Below are 16,984 nucleotides of genomic sequence, written 5' to 3'. Positions count from 1 at the left end.
GACAAGGATGAGAGGCAGCGGTTGGCAGTGATTATAGGTACCCTAGATTCTCTGTGCTCTTTGTATCTTAGAAACTAAGATAGCGGTTCTCAACCTGTGGGTCGCGAGCCCTTTGGGGGTTGAATTACCCTTTCACAGGGGTCGCCTAAGACCTTCGGAAAACACATATATAATTACATATTGTTTTTGTGATTAATCACTATGCTTTAATTATGTTCAATTTGTAACAATGAAATTGGGGGTCACCACAACATGAGGAACTGTATTAAAGGGTCGCGGCATTGGGAAGGTTGAGAACCACTGATCTAAGACACATCTCTTTGTGTTGTTCTTTGCAAAAAAGAGGATCCTTCTCCCAGAAAAGAGGTGTAGCTATCTAATCTCCTCCTCCTAATCAAAATAATAGTAACTAATATGTAATGAGGTCCTCATTATGTGCCAAGCTCTATGCTAAGCATTTTGATATGTATTGTCCCCTTTGATCCTCACAACAAGCCTATGAGGTAGGTAAGGTACTCTTATCCCTGTCTTCACTTGGAGAAATTCCCAGATCAGCTAGCTTGATAAGGGGTTCTACAATACAGTAACAGCCTGCAGTAACAAAATTAAGATTCATTCAAAAATAAATAAGAGCATGTTGGCTGTATTTGGGGAATAGTCTTTAAGTAACTTCTTGTGATTAATGGATTCCATGTAGAATAATTTGGTTGACACATACATTGTACAAAGGGAAGTGTCTTAATATACTGAAATTCAGTTTGGTCAGAGGTTGTTTCACACTAGATTCATCCTGCACACATTCACAGATCGCACTCCTATCCCCCTTTGAGTTACACTTCCCCTTCCCTCTGGGTCTAAAAAGTATGCCTGCTTCATAAACACACATGCCATAAAGAAATGTGGATGGTCCAATCTTCTTGAAAACCTTAGTTTGTTGAATTACAGTCTCTTGTCTCATAAAATTCTTCTTTAGTAGATATTTGTTGTATCGCTGGGTGAGAATGATTGTCAGCATGGTCAGTGATACTATTGGGGAAATTGCAGGGATGTAGATAGGTAAAGAGTGGCCAGAGAAGACACAGGGAAGATGTAGATCATGTACTACATAATGATGTTTGGGTCAAGAATAGATTGAATATATGACAGCAGATTATATGGAGTGTAAGAAAAAAGTTTGTTTGCAATGTTGAAAGGAAAGGCTGAACCCTACTAAGATGTTGGATTCACTGGTACTTCTGGGTGGTTTAAATAGATGAGAAGACTCAGCATGTTTTCTAACCACCATGTTCCTGCCCCAGGCTTAGGCCTGGAGTGGGCCAGGGGAGGAAGGGAGCCTGGGAGATCACCACCCGCCACCCGCCAACCCTCTGTTTCCCTCGTTCCCTCTCTCTCTTTCACCTCTTCCTTTTATTATTTCTCCTCTCAAGCTTTATTTCTCTGCATCTCTTTTGATCTATGCTCTTCCTTTCTCTCCCCTTCTCTATTTTCCCTTTCTCCATTCCTTACTCGCTCCTCCCAATGCCTTTTCTCTCGCAGACAGTGCTGTCCTCCATAGCCTTCCCCTGGCCCCCACAATGTGTGTGTGCATGCATGTACACACACACACTTTATCTTTTATAAAGTATTTTTGCCGTACCTTTTCTATGTTTAGCTATGGTTAGATACACAAATAGTTACCACTGTGTTACAATTGCTTAAAATATTCAGTACAGTAACATGATATACAGGTTTTTAACCTAGAAGCAATAGGCTACATCATAATTATTGGTGGGTTATACCACCTAGGTTTGTGTAAGTACACCCGATGATGTTTGTACAATGACAAAATTGCCTAGCCATGTATTTCTCAAAATGTATCCCCCTCATTGATTCATGACTATAATTGGATAGGGAGGATAGACCTGAATTTTAGGAGCAGCTGTCAGTGATCAGCTGTAATGTCTTGGGCAAGTCAACCTCTCTGTACCCCAAGTTTCTCATCGGGTTAACAACTGGGTTGGACGAGAGCAGTGGTCCTCAACCTGTGGGTCATGACCCCTCTGGGGTCGAATGACTCTTTCACAGGGGTTGCCTAAGACCATCAGAAAACACATATATAATTACATATTGTTTACAGTAGCAAAATTATAGTTATGAAGTAGCAACGAAAATAATTTTATGGTTGGGGGTCACCACAACATGAGGAACTGTATTAAAGGGTCGCGGCATTAGGAAGGTTGAGAACCACTGGACTAGAGGGGTTATAACATTCCTTCCAGCTCTATGACTAATAGGCTGAGTCCTGGTCAATGTTATGCCCAGATTTCAAGATTCCCAAGAGCCCACCAGGGAGCCAGCGAGTCTGATGCAAAAGCAAAGAGTCCTTCATTTCGAACTAGTTCGGCTCCCTGACCACACTCACCGATGCAACGGTAAGCCCAGTGGCAGAGAGAGTGAAGCCTTATGGGACTGTGGGTTTTATAGGGGGGGTGGAGTGAGGGCAGGAAAGGGGACTGTGGGCCCCGCCGATTGGCCAGGCGCAAGTCCGTGTCTCATTACACAGGATGTGGTCATAGTGATGGTGTGCACTTCCCTTGATTATCATTGGTTAGTCCAGAGAAATCCTGGGTGTGGCTAGCAGAGGCTTCTTCCGGGAAGAAGCCCCACCGAGCACATGGCTCTGCCCCAAAATGGAGAACCCAGGGCAAGATGGAGGGCGTAGTCCTCGCCCTTTCAGTCAGAATCTGGTCAGATCCACAAGGTTCCTGGGGTGGTTCCCTTGGAGATGAGGCCATATTGCAATGCATAATAGGAAATGACACAGACTTAGTGTCAGACTCTGCAGGTTTTTTGCCGGAGACCAATTCCAGCATGTTCAAGCAGGGCTGCATCTGGGAATGGCTTTAAGGCATTTCCCCAAACCTGAATAGGATACATTAAATTGATTGTGTCTGCCAGACAGCTAAAAGGCATCTTAATCTACATGTTATTGCCTCCTACTGGCTAAAACACCTGAACAGCCTAGGCTAATTCCCCCATTCTGACAATGGACTCTGTACCAAACCCTGACCCTTTGAAGTGTATATATCTGCCTCGCCTCAGGACAAGTTGTGTTAATAAAAAGCATGGGGTCCTGGGGACGAGGAGAGAACCTAAGACCTTAGACTTAAGACCTTAACTTCTTAGCTCCTTTAGCTAAGCTCCTCTGACCCCCAATGCCTTTCAAAATTATATCTTGTCTCCGGACTCTTTATTAGTCCCTGGACTCTATTTACTCTATGCACAGCCTTCTCCAGATTCCTGAACCCTTCTTGATGCTGGGACAAGAACCCCGGCACTTTTTATCTCTCAGAAACAATTATGGGCTAGATGGTTTATACTGCCTGGTGAGACTGTATCAAGTAGGAGTTAAGACAACGAATTATGGAGTTGGACCTTAGTTTGAAAACCAGTCCTGCTGCTTCCTAGTGGGTGCCTTGGGACAAATGATTTGACCTCTCTGAACATCAGTTTCTGCATGTCTAAGATGATGAGAATAGAACTACCTCATAGGCTTGTGAAGATGAAAGGCATTAATGTAGTATGTAAAGTACTTAGCTCATCACCAGGCAAAATGGAAGTGCCCAGTCAGCCGTGTCTATGACTACTACTCATTGCTATCAACGTAATTCTTCTGACACGGGCATGGCTAAGTTTAAGCATTTTCCATGAATACAGTTTTATCTTTCCGGATGGAGTTTGAGAAATGTATAAACAGATCTTTCTGGCCAAAGCATCTCTAGAGTCAGATCTGGGTTTAGTTCTTTGCTCTGCTTCTTACAGGCTCTGGGACCTTGGGCAATTATTTCACATCTCTGTCCTTATCTGTAAAATGCAGGCAGGTATAATGCCTACCCCCAAGGGTTGTGATGAATATGTTAATGAATGTGGAGAACTTAGTGCTGTGCCTGACATTTATAAGCCACTCAATAAGTGGTGGTGTGGACGAAAAGGGGCCACATGCTGACCTGACAAGCTCAGGAGAGGCCTGCATGGCAGTTTTGCAGACTCGGAGACCTAAAGTAACCACAAAGGATGGCCTGAAACTAAACCTTAACTGAAAGCAGTTATGGTGGGCAGTTCTGTCCTAAGCTGATCCCTTCACTGATAAGGTCAACCTTTACGGTAACTGAGCCTATCTGTCTTTTTGCATCTATGATAACATGTCCTTGGGATGTCTGGGTAACTTGTGACTTCCCTTTTTATGGAGCCCCTGGGGCACAGCCAGGTGTGCTGGGCCCAGGACAGATACCACAGATTTCTTCTTAATTGTTCCTGCACCCACCTAAGTATGTGTCCATCATTTTACTTTTTATCCTATCACAGAGGTTTCCCCGCTTCGCTTAATCCCACCTCCTTAAATCTGTCACCAATGAATTTCATGTATAAATACGGATGTAACCCTGCCATTCTCCGGAGCATCATCTCAATTCGTTGAGGTTCTGCTTCCCGGCATATGTTGACAGTTTGGCTCAAATAAACTCACAGTTTTGCAGACTTGGAGACCTAATGTAACCACAAAGGATGGTCTGAAATTAAACCTTAACTAAAAGCAGTTATGGTGGGCAGTTACGTCCTAAGCTGATATCTTCACTGATTACCTCCACTACCACTACTCTTGTTGGCATAGAGGGTTGAGTGTGTTCAAGTTTGTACAGTTTTGGCATACCTAACCAAAATGTTAGGAGAGGCAGCTGTCGCTGTTCCTGAAGGGACAGCAAAAGAGTTATTGCCAGACCTCACTGACAGTGGCTGGGAATTTAAAACTGAGTTGTTTTTGGAGGCATGATGAAAAATGATTCAGCAGACTATATTCTCAGCAGAAAAATTCTATTTCTACCAGTCCCATTATAAACTAAAACTGTAGGAGGAAAATGTAATTCTAAACTGGCCCTGTACCTCTAAGACTCAATTTCAGTCGGTCAGCCAGGACACGTTGTTCATAGACTTCCTCGGCAGCATCTGGGTGCAAAGATGTAAGGTCTCTATTCTTTGTCAAGGTTGTTGTCATTCTCAAACGGATGCTGTTCTTGAGCCTCTCTATGGGTGTAAGATTCATTTGATGGATAGATGTACTGGAAGGATGGGATTTCTCAGGAATTCGATGTTAGAGTAGGTGGAGTTATATGGGACTGTAGAGGTATTAGTTAAATAGAAATAAAAAAAACTGAAGTCGTCCTAATGGTTCTGGAGATGAGTGTATTTATTGAGGGTGGGATATTGGCTTTTTCTTTTTGTGTCCCTCGGTTTTCCTCTTTAGTACTCTGTTAAAAGTCAAAGAGACAGAAAACAGCCAGTCACTGCAAGCAAAGCTAAGCTCCAGGTTTCCTGCCTTCCCAGACCACTCCAGGCTAGGATGGTATTGGCCACTTTCTAAGGGAGTGTAGACTCCACCTCACCAGGCACCCACCCTCTGGCCTGGACTCAGACTTTCTCTCACTCTAGCTTTCTCCCTTATCCCCTTCCTTTAAGGAATACTAACCACAGGTTTCAAAGATGTCTTCATAAGCATCTTCCAGCATCATCTCCTCTACATACCAGGTAGGCATTCTCTTTTTTGGTCTGGGTTCTGAGGTTATAGAAAAGAAAAATGGATTTCAATTTTGTACAGAGATTTAGGGGTAATTTCAGATATCTAGAAAAACACTTCCTCTATTCTACCACCAGATTCCTTCTACTCAGCTCTCATCTTCACCCCTCATCTCAGATCAGTGCCTCTCTCCTCTTCAGTGTCCCTGGCCAAGTTCAGGCCCCTCCGTATAGATATAACAATCCAAGACTCTGGGGTAGCCTGAGGGCCAGATCCCTTGGAGAGCAGAGATGAGATTATAATATTGATACTTGACCATCACGGTGACTGAGGTCCCAGCAAACACTGAGAATGAGGGGCAATTAAGAACAATAGGCCTTGGATGTGAGGGCGATCTGGCTGCGACATCTGTCACCCCATTGATCGCCAGGGTTGATTCGGCTGATCTGGCTGGCTAGGCGGGTGTCCCCCTCCTCCCTCACCGATCCATGTGCATCCCTCCCGAAGCTGCGCGCTCGGTCGAAGAGGACGACCTTCCCCCCCGAGGAGAGGACCGGTCTTCGGTCAAGGGTATACGAGTAGCTGCGCTCCCCTGCTAGAACCTCCAAACAAGCTCTCAAGAACAATAGGCCTTCAAGTCCTCACAGCTATTTTTCTTTAATACCTTTATTATATTGGGAAAAATCATATAGCTTGTTATAAAAAGAAAATTTCCAATAAAACAAAAAAAAACAAAGAAAGGCGCCTAGGCCTTTTACTTCTCTCCTAGTATATCACACCTAGAGAAAACCACTGCTATTGTTTCAGTGATTTTTTCTCCAGATAGTCTATGCATGTGTAAACATCATGCTTCACATGCTATCCTCTGACTCGCCTTTTTCTCTAACAAAACATCAGGTTGTGGAAAACTTTCCATGGCAGTAAATATGTCAACAATAGCCCTTTTAATGTCTGTACAGTATTCCATTGTGTAGATGTACCCTACTTTATTTAGTTGTTTTGCATTGTTAGACATTTAGCCTGTTTATAACGTTTAGCTATTGTACCTAATACTGTAATTGGACAATCTCAAGCATCCTTTGTTGGGGTACTTGTGTAATTATCTTTGGATATAGATCAATAAATGAGATGATTGGTTCACAGTGTTTCCACATTTTTAAAGTTATCAATATATATATTGAAAGAGTGAGAACAAAAGGGAGAAGACAACCAAAGTACTCTCCATAAAGATTGTGCCAATTTGTACCTCCGCCACTGGAAATTGTAACTTTTAAGATAACCTATACCCATTCAGACAAAGATCTTGTGTTAGCCAGTGCTGAGCCATCATATTGGAGTACTAAGTGGTGGTACCCAAGGACTCTCCCTGTCCTTCATCCACTTCTCCTGACCACCAACCATAGTATGAGAAAAGAGTTTCAGACTCAAAATAGGAATGTTTTATAAATTGTGAGAAGAAGGTCTCTATATAGAGTGTCCCCCCACAATGTATACACACTTAACAGCTGATAGCTCAATTGATGTTTCTTTCTTTTCAGATTTAACCCATTGGAATTAATCATTATTCAAAGTGAATATACGTTTTTTGGGACACCTGTATCTTTTCTTCTCTGACTAACCACTGATCTAGCATTACCTTCAAAAACATCGTCGTCGTCATCATCACAGTCGTCGTCATCATCACAGTCGTCGTCATCATCGCAATCATCGTAATCATCTTCATCATTGGTGTAAGTTTCTGGGAAGTGAAAGTCAGCTCTATAGTTGTAGTGAAGCTCGGTAGTGTTTTGAGCTCCAGTTACCTTAGAACATTCACCTTCCTCCATGGGTTCATCTAAGGCAAATGTCACTGATACGTTCTTTTTAGGTGTTAATCTTAAGCCTTCTTTCTGTACAGCAAGAAGATGAAGGGGGAAAAGTCAGTTGGTGCCCAACAGTTTAGAGATTGGTCCCTGTGGCAATAACATTTAAAGAGTCATTTACCTTTAGGATTGGCTTTAGAGGCCTAGTTTCCACTGAATGTTTTCCTAGGAGCTCTTCTTTTTCTTCCGTCATTTCTACATTGGTAGGAAACCTGGGGAACATAGAAAGGACAAAGCAATAGTGAAAATAGACACACTTCAAGCTCCTTAATTAAATGCACCTGTTACCCCATTCCTGCATATGTATTTGAACAATGAAGCGGACAATAGAGCAAGACATTTTAGCCTTTTATTCCTCAAAACCTTGATCACCTCCTGTTTTCTTATTTTTCTTTTCCATATTCCTCTTCTCCCCACATTTCCTTATTATTGGGTCAGAGAACTGCAAGTAGAGAATGCGGGGTGGCTCCAGGACATTCATATAGAAAATATTGCCTAGAAGTTCCTTAAGGGGCTTGTGTTCCTTTTCTTCTCCACATGGCAAATTGGGGAATAAAAATCATGTTTTGGAGAAGCTCTAATGTTGATAGTTTGGCTTTACCTTTCTGCAACTCATCCTACTAATGTGATCACTCAAGTTGTGCCGGGGGCGGGTATATACCTAACAATGCTGGAAAGTGTATGGTCACTGACCTAGCCCCATTTGAGCCAACTGATCTTGAAAGACTTGCTCAGAACCGTACAGAATCCAAGCACCTCCCAGAACTCCCTGCTTATGTTGAATATTGATTCCTGCATCTGTTCTTTTTAAAAATTGTATTTTATTATTGATTTTAGAGAGGAAGGGAGAGAGAGAGAGAGAGAGAGAGAGAGAGAGAGAGAGAGAGAGAGAGAGAGAGAAACATCAAAGATAAGAGAAAATCATGGATTGGCTGCCTTCTGCATGCCCCACACTGGAGATCGAGCCCTCAACCCGGGCACGTGCCCTGACCGGGAATCGAACTGTGACCTCCCCGTTCATGAGTAGACTCTCAACCACTGAGCCATGCCAGCTGGGCCTTATCAACCTAATAGAGGCAGCTCAGTACCTGGATGATGCACACTCATCCTTGTTGCCTGTGGTGTCCTCCTTGGAGTTGGCGATACTTGAAGTGAGTGATTGTTGGTGAGAACACAGCTCTTCCTGTTTATTCTGAATGGCAGTTACCAGCCAGCGCAGCCCTTCAAGTAGGGGCTCATGATTACTTCTTTGGAGGTTTTGGATAGCTGAACAGGGTTCCTGTGACCAAAAGAGAAGACTCCAGCTCAGGAACCTGAGACCACTAGGGATCACAGTCCCTCCCACTCTCAGCTAAGGAGCAGAGGTACACATAAGCTCTGCAGTGCCTAGAGAGGCTTTAAGACTTCCTAGGAGACCTCAGTATCCACAGCTGAGAATGTAAATAAAAGCTACAAAAGCTAAGGTCATTCAATAAAGTGGTTGTGCTGTAATGTCTTAGATATGTGACTTTGGGCAAGGAACTCAGAGTTTTTGAGCCTCATCCATAAAATGAGGATATTGAAGCTTCCAGCTTTACAGAGCAATTTTGAAGTCGAATAAGAAAACATAGGTGAGAGTAGTTAAGAGTGGGATATTGTCATCATCGAGTCAGAAATCACCACTATAGGCATCACCTGGCAGGAAGAGGCTTTGCCTGAGGTCTAGCATATGGGGCTGATTATGGAGTGGTGCAAGGTATGCATCAGCTGGGCTTGAGAGGGCAAAAGAGGGGAGGGGTTGACACTTACCAGAAGGCAAACGAACTTGTTGTCATTCATTATCCTTTCCAGATATTTAATAATATCACAAGGTAAGAGGGCATTCTTTTTGTCTTGCTTGTTGGCCAATCTAGAGCAGAGCACAGGAGAGAGGGTAGGAAGAAGAGAGGAAGAGTAAAACATAAATAGAGGCAAAGGGCAAGAAAGAAGGGAAATAGGGGGAGAACCTGTTATGGTACAGTTGCTACATATTCAAGAACTAGCTTTAAAGACATGCACAATGAGATGAACCAGACATTTTCCTAGCCAATTCTCAATGACGGAAAGAATCACACATATAACTTGAATCCAAGATCATCCCCAGATCGAATTTCTCACTTCATCTCTACACTATGCCATAAAACTTTAATTAGAATTGCTAACTGGGATATGAACAGATTTGGAGTTTTTAAACAGCCTCTGCCAAACTCTGTTCATACTTGAGTTGGGGGTGCTAATGAGGAACAAAAAATGCAAAAAGGGAGTGGGGGTGATGATTGATTGGGCCGTCCGAAGTATCACCCTGGAATCAGTGCTAGTTACATGACTCTTGGGCAGTCTGTGAAGGGAGCAGGACATTGGCATCAATTATACAAAATAGGGGTGGTTTCAGGGGTAGAGACTGAAGCAGAAAAAGAGAAAGAAATTCAGGAAGACAATCTTCAGGAAGAGTCAAGGGATGGAGGTAGGAAATCCAGATATTACTCTCCATTTCCCTTTGATGCTTGCTTTCAAAATTACATTTGCACAATTAGGTAACATTTTCACCCATGGCAGCGTGTGGTAGAAAGTAGCTCTTCAAAACAGACCCCAGAGGACTGGGTTACCCCCTCCACACACACACTGAGCTGAAGGGAAGAGGAGATCTAGCTGGATGTGACAAAGGGACCACCCAGCTCTTCCTTTGTCTACTTGTCATCTGAAGGCACAAAATGGGAAGGGAAAATTGAGCACAAAGGCAGAGGCTTACAGTAGGATGGGTTTTCCTGCCACTCTTGCATCAGACAGAAGATTTGATAAAGTGGTCTTCACTTCTTGCATGCGTCCTAAGTCGCTGGAATCCAGGACAAAAACAATCCCGTGTGCTTGTGCATAGTAGTTGGGCCAGACTTCTCGCCCCTTCATATCTCCATTCAGGTCATAGATAGCAATTTCATATTCATCTAGCAGAACTGTAGTCAGTTTCGAGTTCATACAACGGTCTATCTTGGTAGGAAGTACTGTGCATAAGGGAAGAGAGGAGAAGCAACCACAAAGCAGAGGGATATAGTTAGATGAAAGAATTTGTTAAACAAATGTTGACTAGAGCCATAGCTGGTTTGGCTCAGTGGCTAGAGCGTCGACCTGCGGACTGAAGGGTCCCAGGTTCGATTCCGGTCAAGGGCATGCGCCTTGGTTGCCAGCACGTCCCCAGTGGGGGGTGTGCAGGAGGCAGCTGATCGATGTTTCTAACTCTCTATCCCTCTCCCTTCCTCTCTGTAAAAAATCAATAAAATATATGTTAAAAAATATGTTGACTAGAGCCTGCCCTGAGGAACGCTACTGAGGCATCTTGCCATCCTGTTCACTCATGGATTCATTTTCCTAAACCAGCACTTTGCCCAGGCAACCCTCTCCTGGCTCAGCAATCTTCAGTGAGTGGCCACTGCTCCCAGGAGAGAATACAGACTCCTCTGCCTCCTAACCTGCCAGCGCTATCTCTACCCTGTCTTGTGTCCACAGTGTCCCTGGCACACACCCAGTCTTTTCTTCCCTCTGCTCCTTGGCTCACTCTCCCCCCACTACACAGGAATGTCATGCTCTTTTGTGCCCTGGGCCTTCACAAGATGCTATTTTCGCAGCTTAGAACATTTCTTACATTGCTCTTTCCTTGGTTAATACCTATTTTTAAACATCTATTTGGATCTTGTTTCCTCTAGAAATTTTTTCCTAACTCACACCCCCACCCCCAAATCTGGGTAAGGTGCCTTTCTTCGGGGCTTATCACTATAATAGTACATATGACAGTGTTATAAATTCAACGGTTTGCTAATCTGGATTATACACTGCAATAGGACAGGGACCCTTTCAATTTTATTCACTGCTACATTCACAATGCCAAGGGCAGAGGTGCTCAATAAATATTTGTTGAATGAATGTGATGAATGAATGAATAAATGAATGAGCAGGAGGCTCTTCCCTCCTACCCTTTTTTCAAGGCTCAGGAAGGCTTCTTTAGGGAAGCTTATCTGACCACCCCAACTCCACTTTCTCTCCCTCATTGAGCACATGGTCTGTTAAGCTGGTCATTCACCTCCCTCTGTGCATGCCATGGCTTCCCAACTAAAATAATGAGGGAGGGGCTTTGCATTAGTTTACACTCAGTAGGTGTTCAATACATGTTTATGGTGCCTGTTATTGTGGGTAAGTATGAAGTACTTTTCATATGTCTTCTAAGAAACCATGCCAAATTTAGATACATTTGCCCTGTCAAGGCCATGGCCAGATCATACAGTCCCATAGGGCAGTGGTCGGCAAACTGCGGCTCACGAGCCACATGTGGCTCTTTGGCCCCTTGAGTGTGGCTCTCCCACAAAATACCACGTGTGGGCGCGCACGTACAGTGCAATTGAAACTTGGTGGCCCATGAGCAGAGGTCGGTTTCCGGCCTGGGAGAGTCTATTTTGAAGGCGTGGCGTTAGAAGAAGTGGGGGGGTGTTGGTCGGGCGATGGGAGACATGGCGCAGGCGTGCCGAGGGATAGGCAGCGCAAGGGAGGCGCGCGATTCATGCAGGAGTTGAGTGAGCCAGTCAGTCAGCAGTCTCATTGTGCAGTGGTTAGTGCTAGTCGCGTCCGCAGATCCCGCGCGGGTGACAAAAGTACCTACTCGAAGCATAAAGTTACCTGTATTTGTCCAACCAGCTGCAAATCCTGCAGGTATTTTTGTCATCCATTTAAGAATTGTAATTATTTTGTGTTGGTGGCTTTATTATTATTTTAGCAAAGGCCAGCTTAGGAGTACCCTAATTAAGTTAATAACAATGTACCTACCTATATAGTTTAGGTTTAAAAAATTTGGCTCTCAAAAGAAATTTCAACCGTTGTACTGTTGATATTTGGCTCTGTTGACTAATGAGTTTGCCGACCACTGCCATAGGGCATTCCATACCTATTCTGCCCCCATAGAAGTGCAGTTCAAAAGGACAATCTTTCTACAAATTCCAGTCTGTTGAACTGAAAGTTCTGACCTAGATTTCTGCCCACATAAGCAGCAAAATGATTTTATAGATTCTCTATACTCAGACTCGGGAGTTCTAAGACCAGAATCAGCAGCTTTCTATTTCTAATCTCAGATCTACTTGTGACATTTTCATTAGGATTGCCAGAATGAATCATTTAGCTGAGAAGTTAGTAAGATGCTTTCAGATCGTTGGTAATGTATGATTATATAGACATTTACATATATATATATATATGCATATATTATCATTATTAGATTTTAATGTGATCTTATAACTTCTGTTTTCATGTTAGTCAATGCTCTTTTTAATTATAGCTTTCAGATAACATAAAATTTTCAGTCACAACTTTGATGTGATATTTGCTATGTCTCGCATTACACTACTTAAAATAATAAGCGAATAAAGATAGTTTTGTTTCCAGCATGAAGGCAAGCTTTAAGTTATTTTTCCCTGTCTAATCAAAACATTTTCCTTAGTTATTTTTTCTTTTTACTTGAAACCTTACCAATTCCTTCAATAATGCAATCTATTGTTGGCAACCCTAGAAGCTGTGAGAAGTTGTTGTTCCCTGACACTTTACATTTCTCTTATCTCCTCTGTTAATTCATAAACTCCCTGAGGACAGGTAATGAGTCTAATTCATTCCTATATCCCATAAAACACAACAGTCCGGGTACTGTTGGCTTCTGAGTTACTTGGCGATGATAAAGGCCTACCCTACACCAATTGAAGCAGAATCTCTATGCTGGGACCCAAGTATTTGCATGTTTAACAAACTGCTATATTTAACAAAATCTGTAGGTGATACTTCCGCACTTTAAAGTTTGAGACCCACTACCCTAAAGAGCAAAGACATCCATGCCTGTTGTGTCTCAGCATCATCTGGTGCTCCTTGTTAGATTTTGATTCCATGCCCCGCCCCCTAGTCCAAAGTGTCTGAGCCTACAGGTCCCACTAAGTAAGTGTAAAAGCATCCCACATTATTCTCATTTTTGGCTTTTAGTGCTCACTATGCTAAGGATCACCTATGGAGCTTTTAAAAAACTATGACACTAGGTCTCCTCCTCTGAAGGTTTGATGCCATAGATCTGGGGTGGGGCTCAAGCATCATGTTCATTTTTAAAAGCTTCCCAGGTTATTGAAATGTATAGCCAGATCTGAGAGGCACTGCCCTAAATTCCCTCATTTAGGGCACCTACTTATGCTCATCCTTGGGTTTTTCACCCCATGTGACCTTTCCAGACAAAACAGTTATAGTATATGCTGTCATTGAGAATAATGGCTTCAGATCACAGATAGTTTATAGCTTCAAAGTTACTACTTATAGTAACACAAGTTACTACTTATAGATTGGTATTTCCTTCCTAGGCTGTTATCTGCAATCATAAACATTTGCAGGAACAGGAGAGGTGAGCTGTTGCATATTGTGTACAGAGCAGCCTAATAGATTGACTGTAGTAGTCCTGTATGGACTGAGACATTCCTTAGAATGTGACAGCAGTGGAGCTTTGCTTCTTGGCCATTAGAAACTTCCCTGTGAATGAATTCACAACTCCAGGCTCTATCCTCTAGAAGTCAGAATGGAAAGCAGATACTATTCTCAAAGACAAAATAGCATATGGCTAATTATGGAAGAGTGCTTCCCAAAGCTGGCTGCCCATCAAAAACACCTGGAGAGTTCTTAAAATAGAGATTCCAGGGCTCCTCTCAGGTAGATAATGGAGAGGATGAAATGCTAGGTAGTAGGACAGCATTATAGAAGGCATAGGTATGTGAAATAGATCAGTATGATGGCAGAGGAATGGCAAGTCATTTGTTTTGGCTCTATCAGGTCACATGCAGAGAGCATGAGAAATGAAGCTGGGAGAGAAGTCAGAAAGCAAATCATAGAGGATCCTGTGTGCCTCTAGGAACTTAAATTTTATTTTGAATACAGTGGGGAGGTATTAAATGCTTTTGAACCGAAGAAAGTGCCATGATCAGATTTTTGTATTCAGTCCTTCAGGCAACTGTGTTGACTGAATGCTGGGGAGACAGCTAGAGATGGAAAGATCAGCCAGCAGCCTGTTGCTGTAGTTCAAGAAAATTGCTGCAGGATTCCAGTACACCAATGGCAGAGGAGTCAGGTTAGCCCTTTCCTGTACTTTGCTGAAGGCTTCTAAATGATATAAAATTCAGCCACATCATCATACCCCTACTTTTATTTAATAAACATCAATAGAGAGAATCTTATGCCAGCCTGTGTGCTGGGCTCTTTGACTAGCATTTAGCTGTGTCTTCACAACTAGAATAGTAGCTCCCTTCAATTCTGTGTAACTGCTTCTTGAAATGTCAAGGTATTAAACTGGAGGTCTGGTATTAAACTTGCATATCTCTGAATTGACAACATTTCACAAGTTCCAACCCTCTATATTAACTGTCACAAAGTATTTAATGTCATTAAACTTCTTAAGACCAAAATCCACTTTAATTGAGCTCTGAAATGAGACACTTTTTCAAACATGCTATCCTTCATAATTGACTGCAGTGTTTTACATAGTTTGAATCCATTCATACTGACACTATGTGAGGATGTTGAATTAGGATATCTTGTAAAGGGAGACGGTGACAGACATTACATAAACAAGCTGATAATGCCCCAGGAAAGGATTGTGTATGTGTGTTGGAGAGTGCTTATCTTCAAAAGAGGCAACCTGAGGGCTGTGAAGTAAAGCTAGGAAGGAATAATTATTTCATTGGTCACTGGGGCCCTTGAGAGACCTAAACCAATGTCTAATGCTCTTAGTTCCTTACGTCTGCGGAAGGCCTCCGTAAGTAGACTTTTGCCTGCATTCTCCAGACCGATGATGATGATGGTCACATTCCTATTAATGGAAAAGAAAAATGAGCCAAAGCCTTAAAAACAGTTAGTTCTTAAGCTAAACAAAGAAGTCTATTCTTCTTTGGTGTTTGGGGATCTTCCTACAGTAGTCCCAATATATGTATCATAAAAGGCACAGCCAAGGTGGTAGAAGGTTATATAGGAATCCCTTCCCAAGGTCTCCAAGGATGTGTTTCTTCCCGAGTCACCTGCCTTGCAGAATTAGCCATTCTCTTCAAACCTTGTCCTCAATCTTGCATGCAGACAGACTAATCACTTCCCCTAACAATATATATCATGATTTGTCCCATGTGGGACTGTGGGCAGATACATTGGAGGAAATGGTGGAGTAGGTCTGGGGAAATAATTACAATATTACCTTCGTGTTTCATTCCTATCTTCTTGAGGCCCGCAGGATGTCATTATCTTGAACATGATTCAGCTTCGTTCTGTAATATTAAGGGAAACAAGTAAATAAGAAATCAGCCCCGCCATTAACATTGAACTTGTCAGTTTATGATGACATAGGTGCTGATAAACAGAAAGCCTTGTACTGACACAAGTCCATTACTTCATTCTAGCCACCCTTATCTATAAATGTCATAGAGCGAGGGATGGGTAATCCTCAATTCTACTGGCATATTCCTGCAAAATGGGATGGTTTCTTGTTAAAGCAACCTACACAGGCACGATGGCATCAGCTGTGACCTTCCCTTCAGCCGTAGATCATCCCTGTTGGGAATATCTTCATTCAACCTTAGGTGGGGTGAAGTGAAGCTTCGGAGAAGAACCAGCTGAGATTTCAAGGACCTATTTATTGGGAAACCTGTTCTAAGTGACAACTATCTACTATTCTTGGTTCTCTTATTGCCTCTGCTTAAAAAATGTTGGTGAGCCATTGTCATAGATTTCATAAAATTCCTAGAGCTGTAAGGAACCTTAGAGATCATCTAGTCTAATAGATTGCAAACATCAGTCCAGGTGCCCCACTCTCAAAGATTCCCAGGGAGTTACATAATCTCACCAGTAGTTTTCAAAGTGCAACAATATTCGGAAGTGAATACCTAAGTAAAAAGGATAATTTAGACAACCACCTCAAGGTCCATCCATGTTGTAGCATATATTAGTATTTTGTTCCTTTTTATGGCTGAATAATATCCCATTGTATGGATATACCACTTTTTGTTTATTCATTAGTTTATGGTCATTTGGCTCTTGTCAATAATGCTGCTATAGACATTTTTGTACAACTTTGTGGACATATGTTTTCAGTTTTCATGGGTACATATACTTAGAAGTGTCGTCACTGGGTCATATAACTCTACATTTAAACTTTTGAGCAAGTGCCAGACTGTTTTCCCAAGTGGCTGTAACATTTCACATTCCCACTAGCAGAGCAGGGAGGAAGCCAGCTGCCTGAGCATTGGCTCCACCTACTTGTGCATATTCATTTACACAGTGGCATTCTCTACCTGTACATTTAGGTGGCCATATCCACTGGGATTATAGATACCATTTGTCCTTGATACATAGTAGGCCCTGTCCTAGGCACTTTCCACAGTCATATTCTCCACTTGAGAGGCTGATACAGTGCCCCAGTGTGCCTATCTGGTAATGGCAAATTGAGATTAGAACTGTCAACATAAGAAACATGAAAATCTACAGGGAATTTTTGTGAGTTTATTTGAACCAAACC

General features: G+C 42.5%; 1 protein-coding gene across 1 annotated transcript; it reads right to left on the bottom strand.

The window, feature by feature from the left end:
- Positions 1-5,200: 5,200 nt before the first annotated feature.
- LOC308511753 (ADP-ribosylation factor-like protein 13A) lies at positions 5,201-15,723 on the bottom strand (the record flags this gene model as incomplete). The annotated part of the gene is made up of 9 exons (XM_081081658.1): positions 5,201-5,282; positions 5,501-5,587; positions 7,185-7,437; positions 7,532-7,622; positions 8,499-8,689; positions 9,199-9,298; positions 10,178-10,427; positions 15,222-15,292; positions 15,668-15,723. 9 exons carry the CDS (start codon positions 15,721-15,723, stop codon positions 5,275-5,277), a joined length of 1,107 nt encoding a protein of 368 aa, XP_080937784.1. The 3' UTR covers positions 5,201-5,274.
- Between the last annotated feature and the right edge of the window lie 1,261 nt (positions 15,724-16,984).

Source organism: Myotis nattereri (genome assembly GCF_964212035.1).
Source record: "Myotis nattereri genome assembly, chromosome: X".
Classification (NCBI taxonomy): domain Eukaryota; kingdom Metazoa; phylum Chordata; class Mammalia; order Chiroptera; family Vespertilionidae; genus Myotis; species Myotis nattereri.
This window is presented reverse-complemented; position numbering and strand designations above follow the sequence as displayed.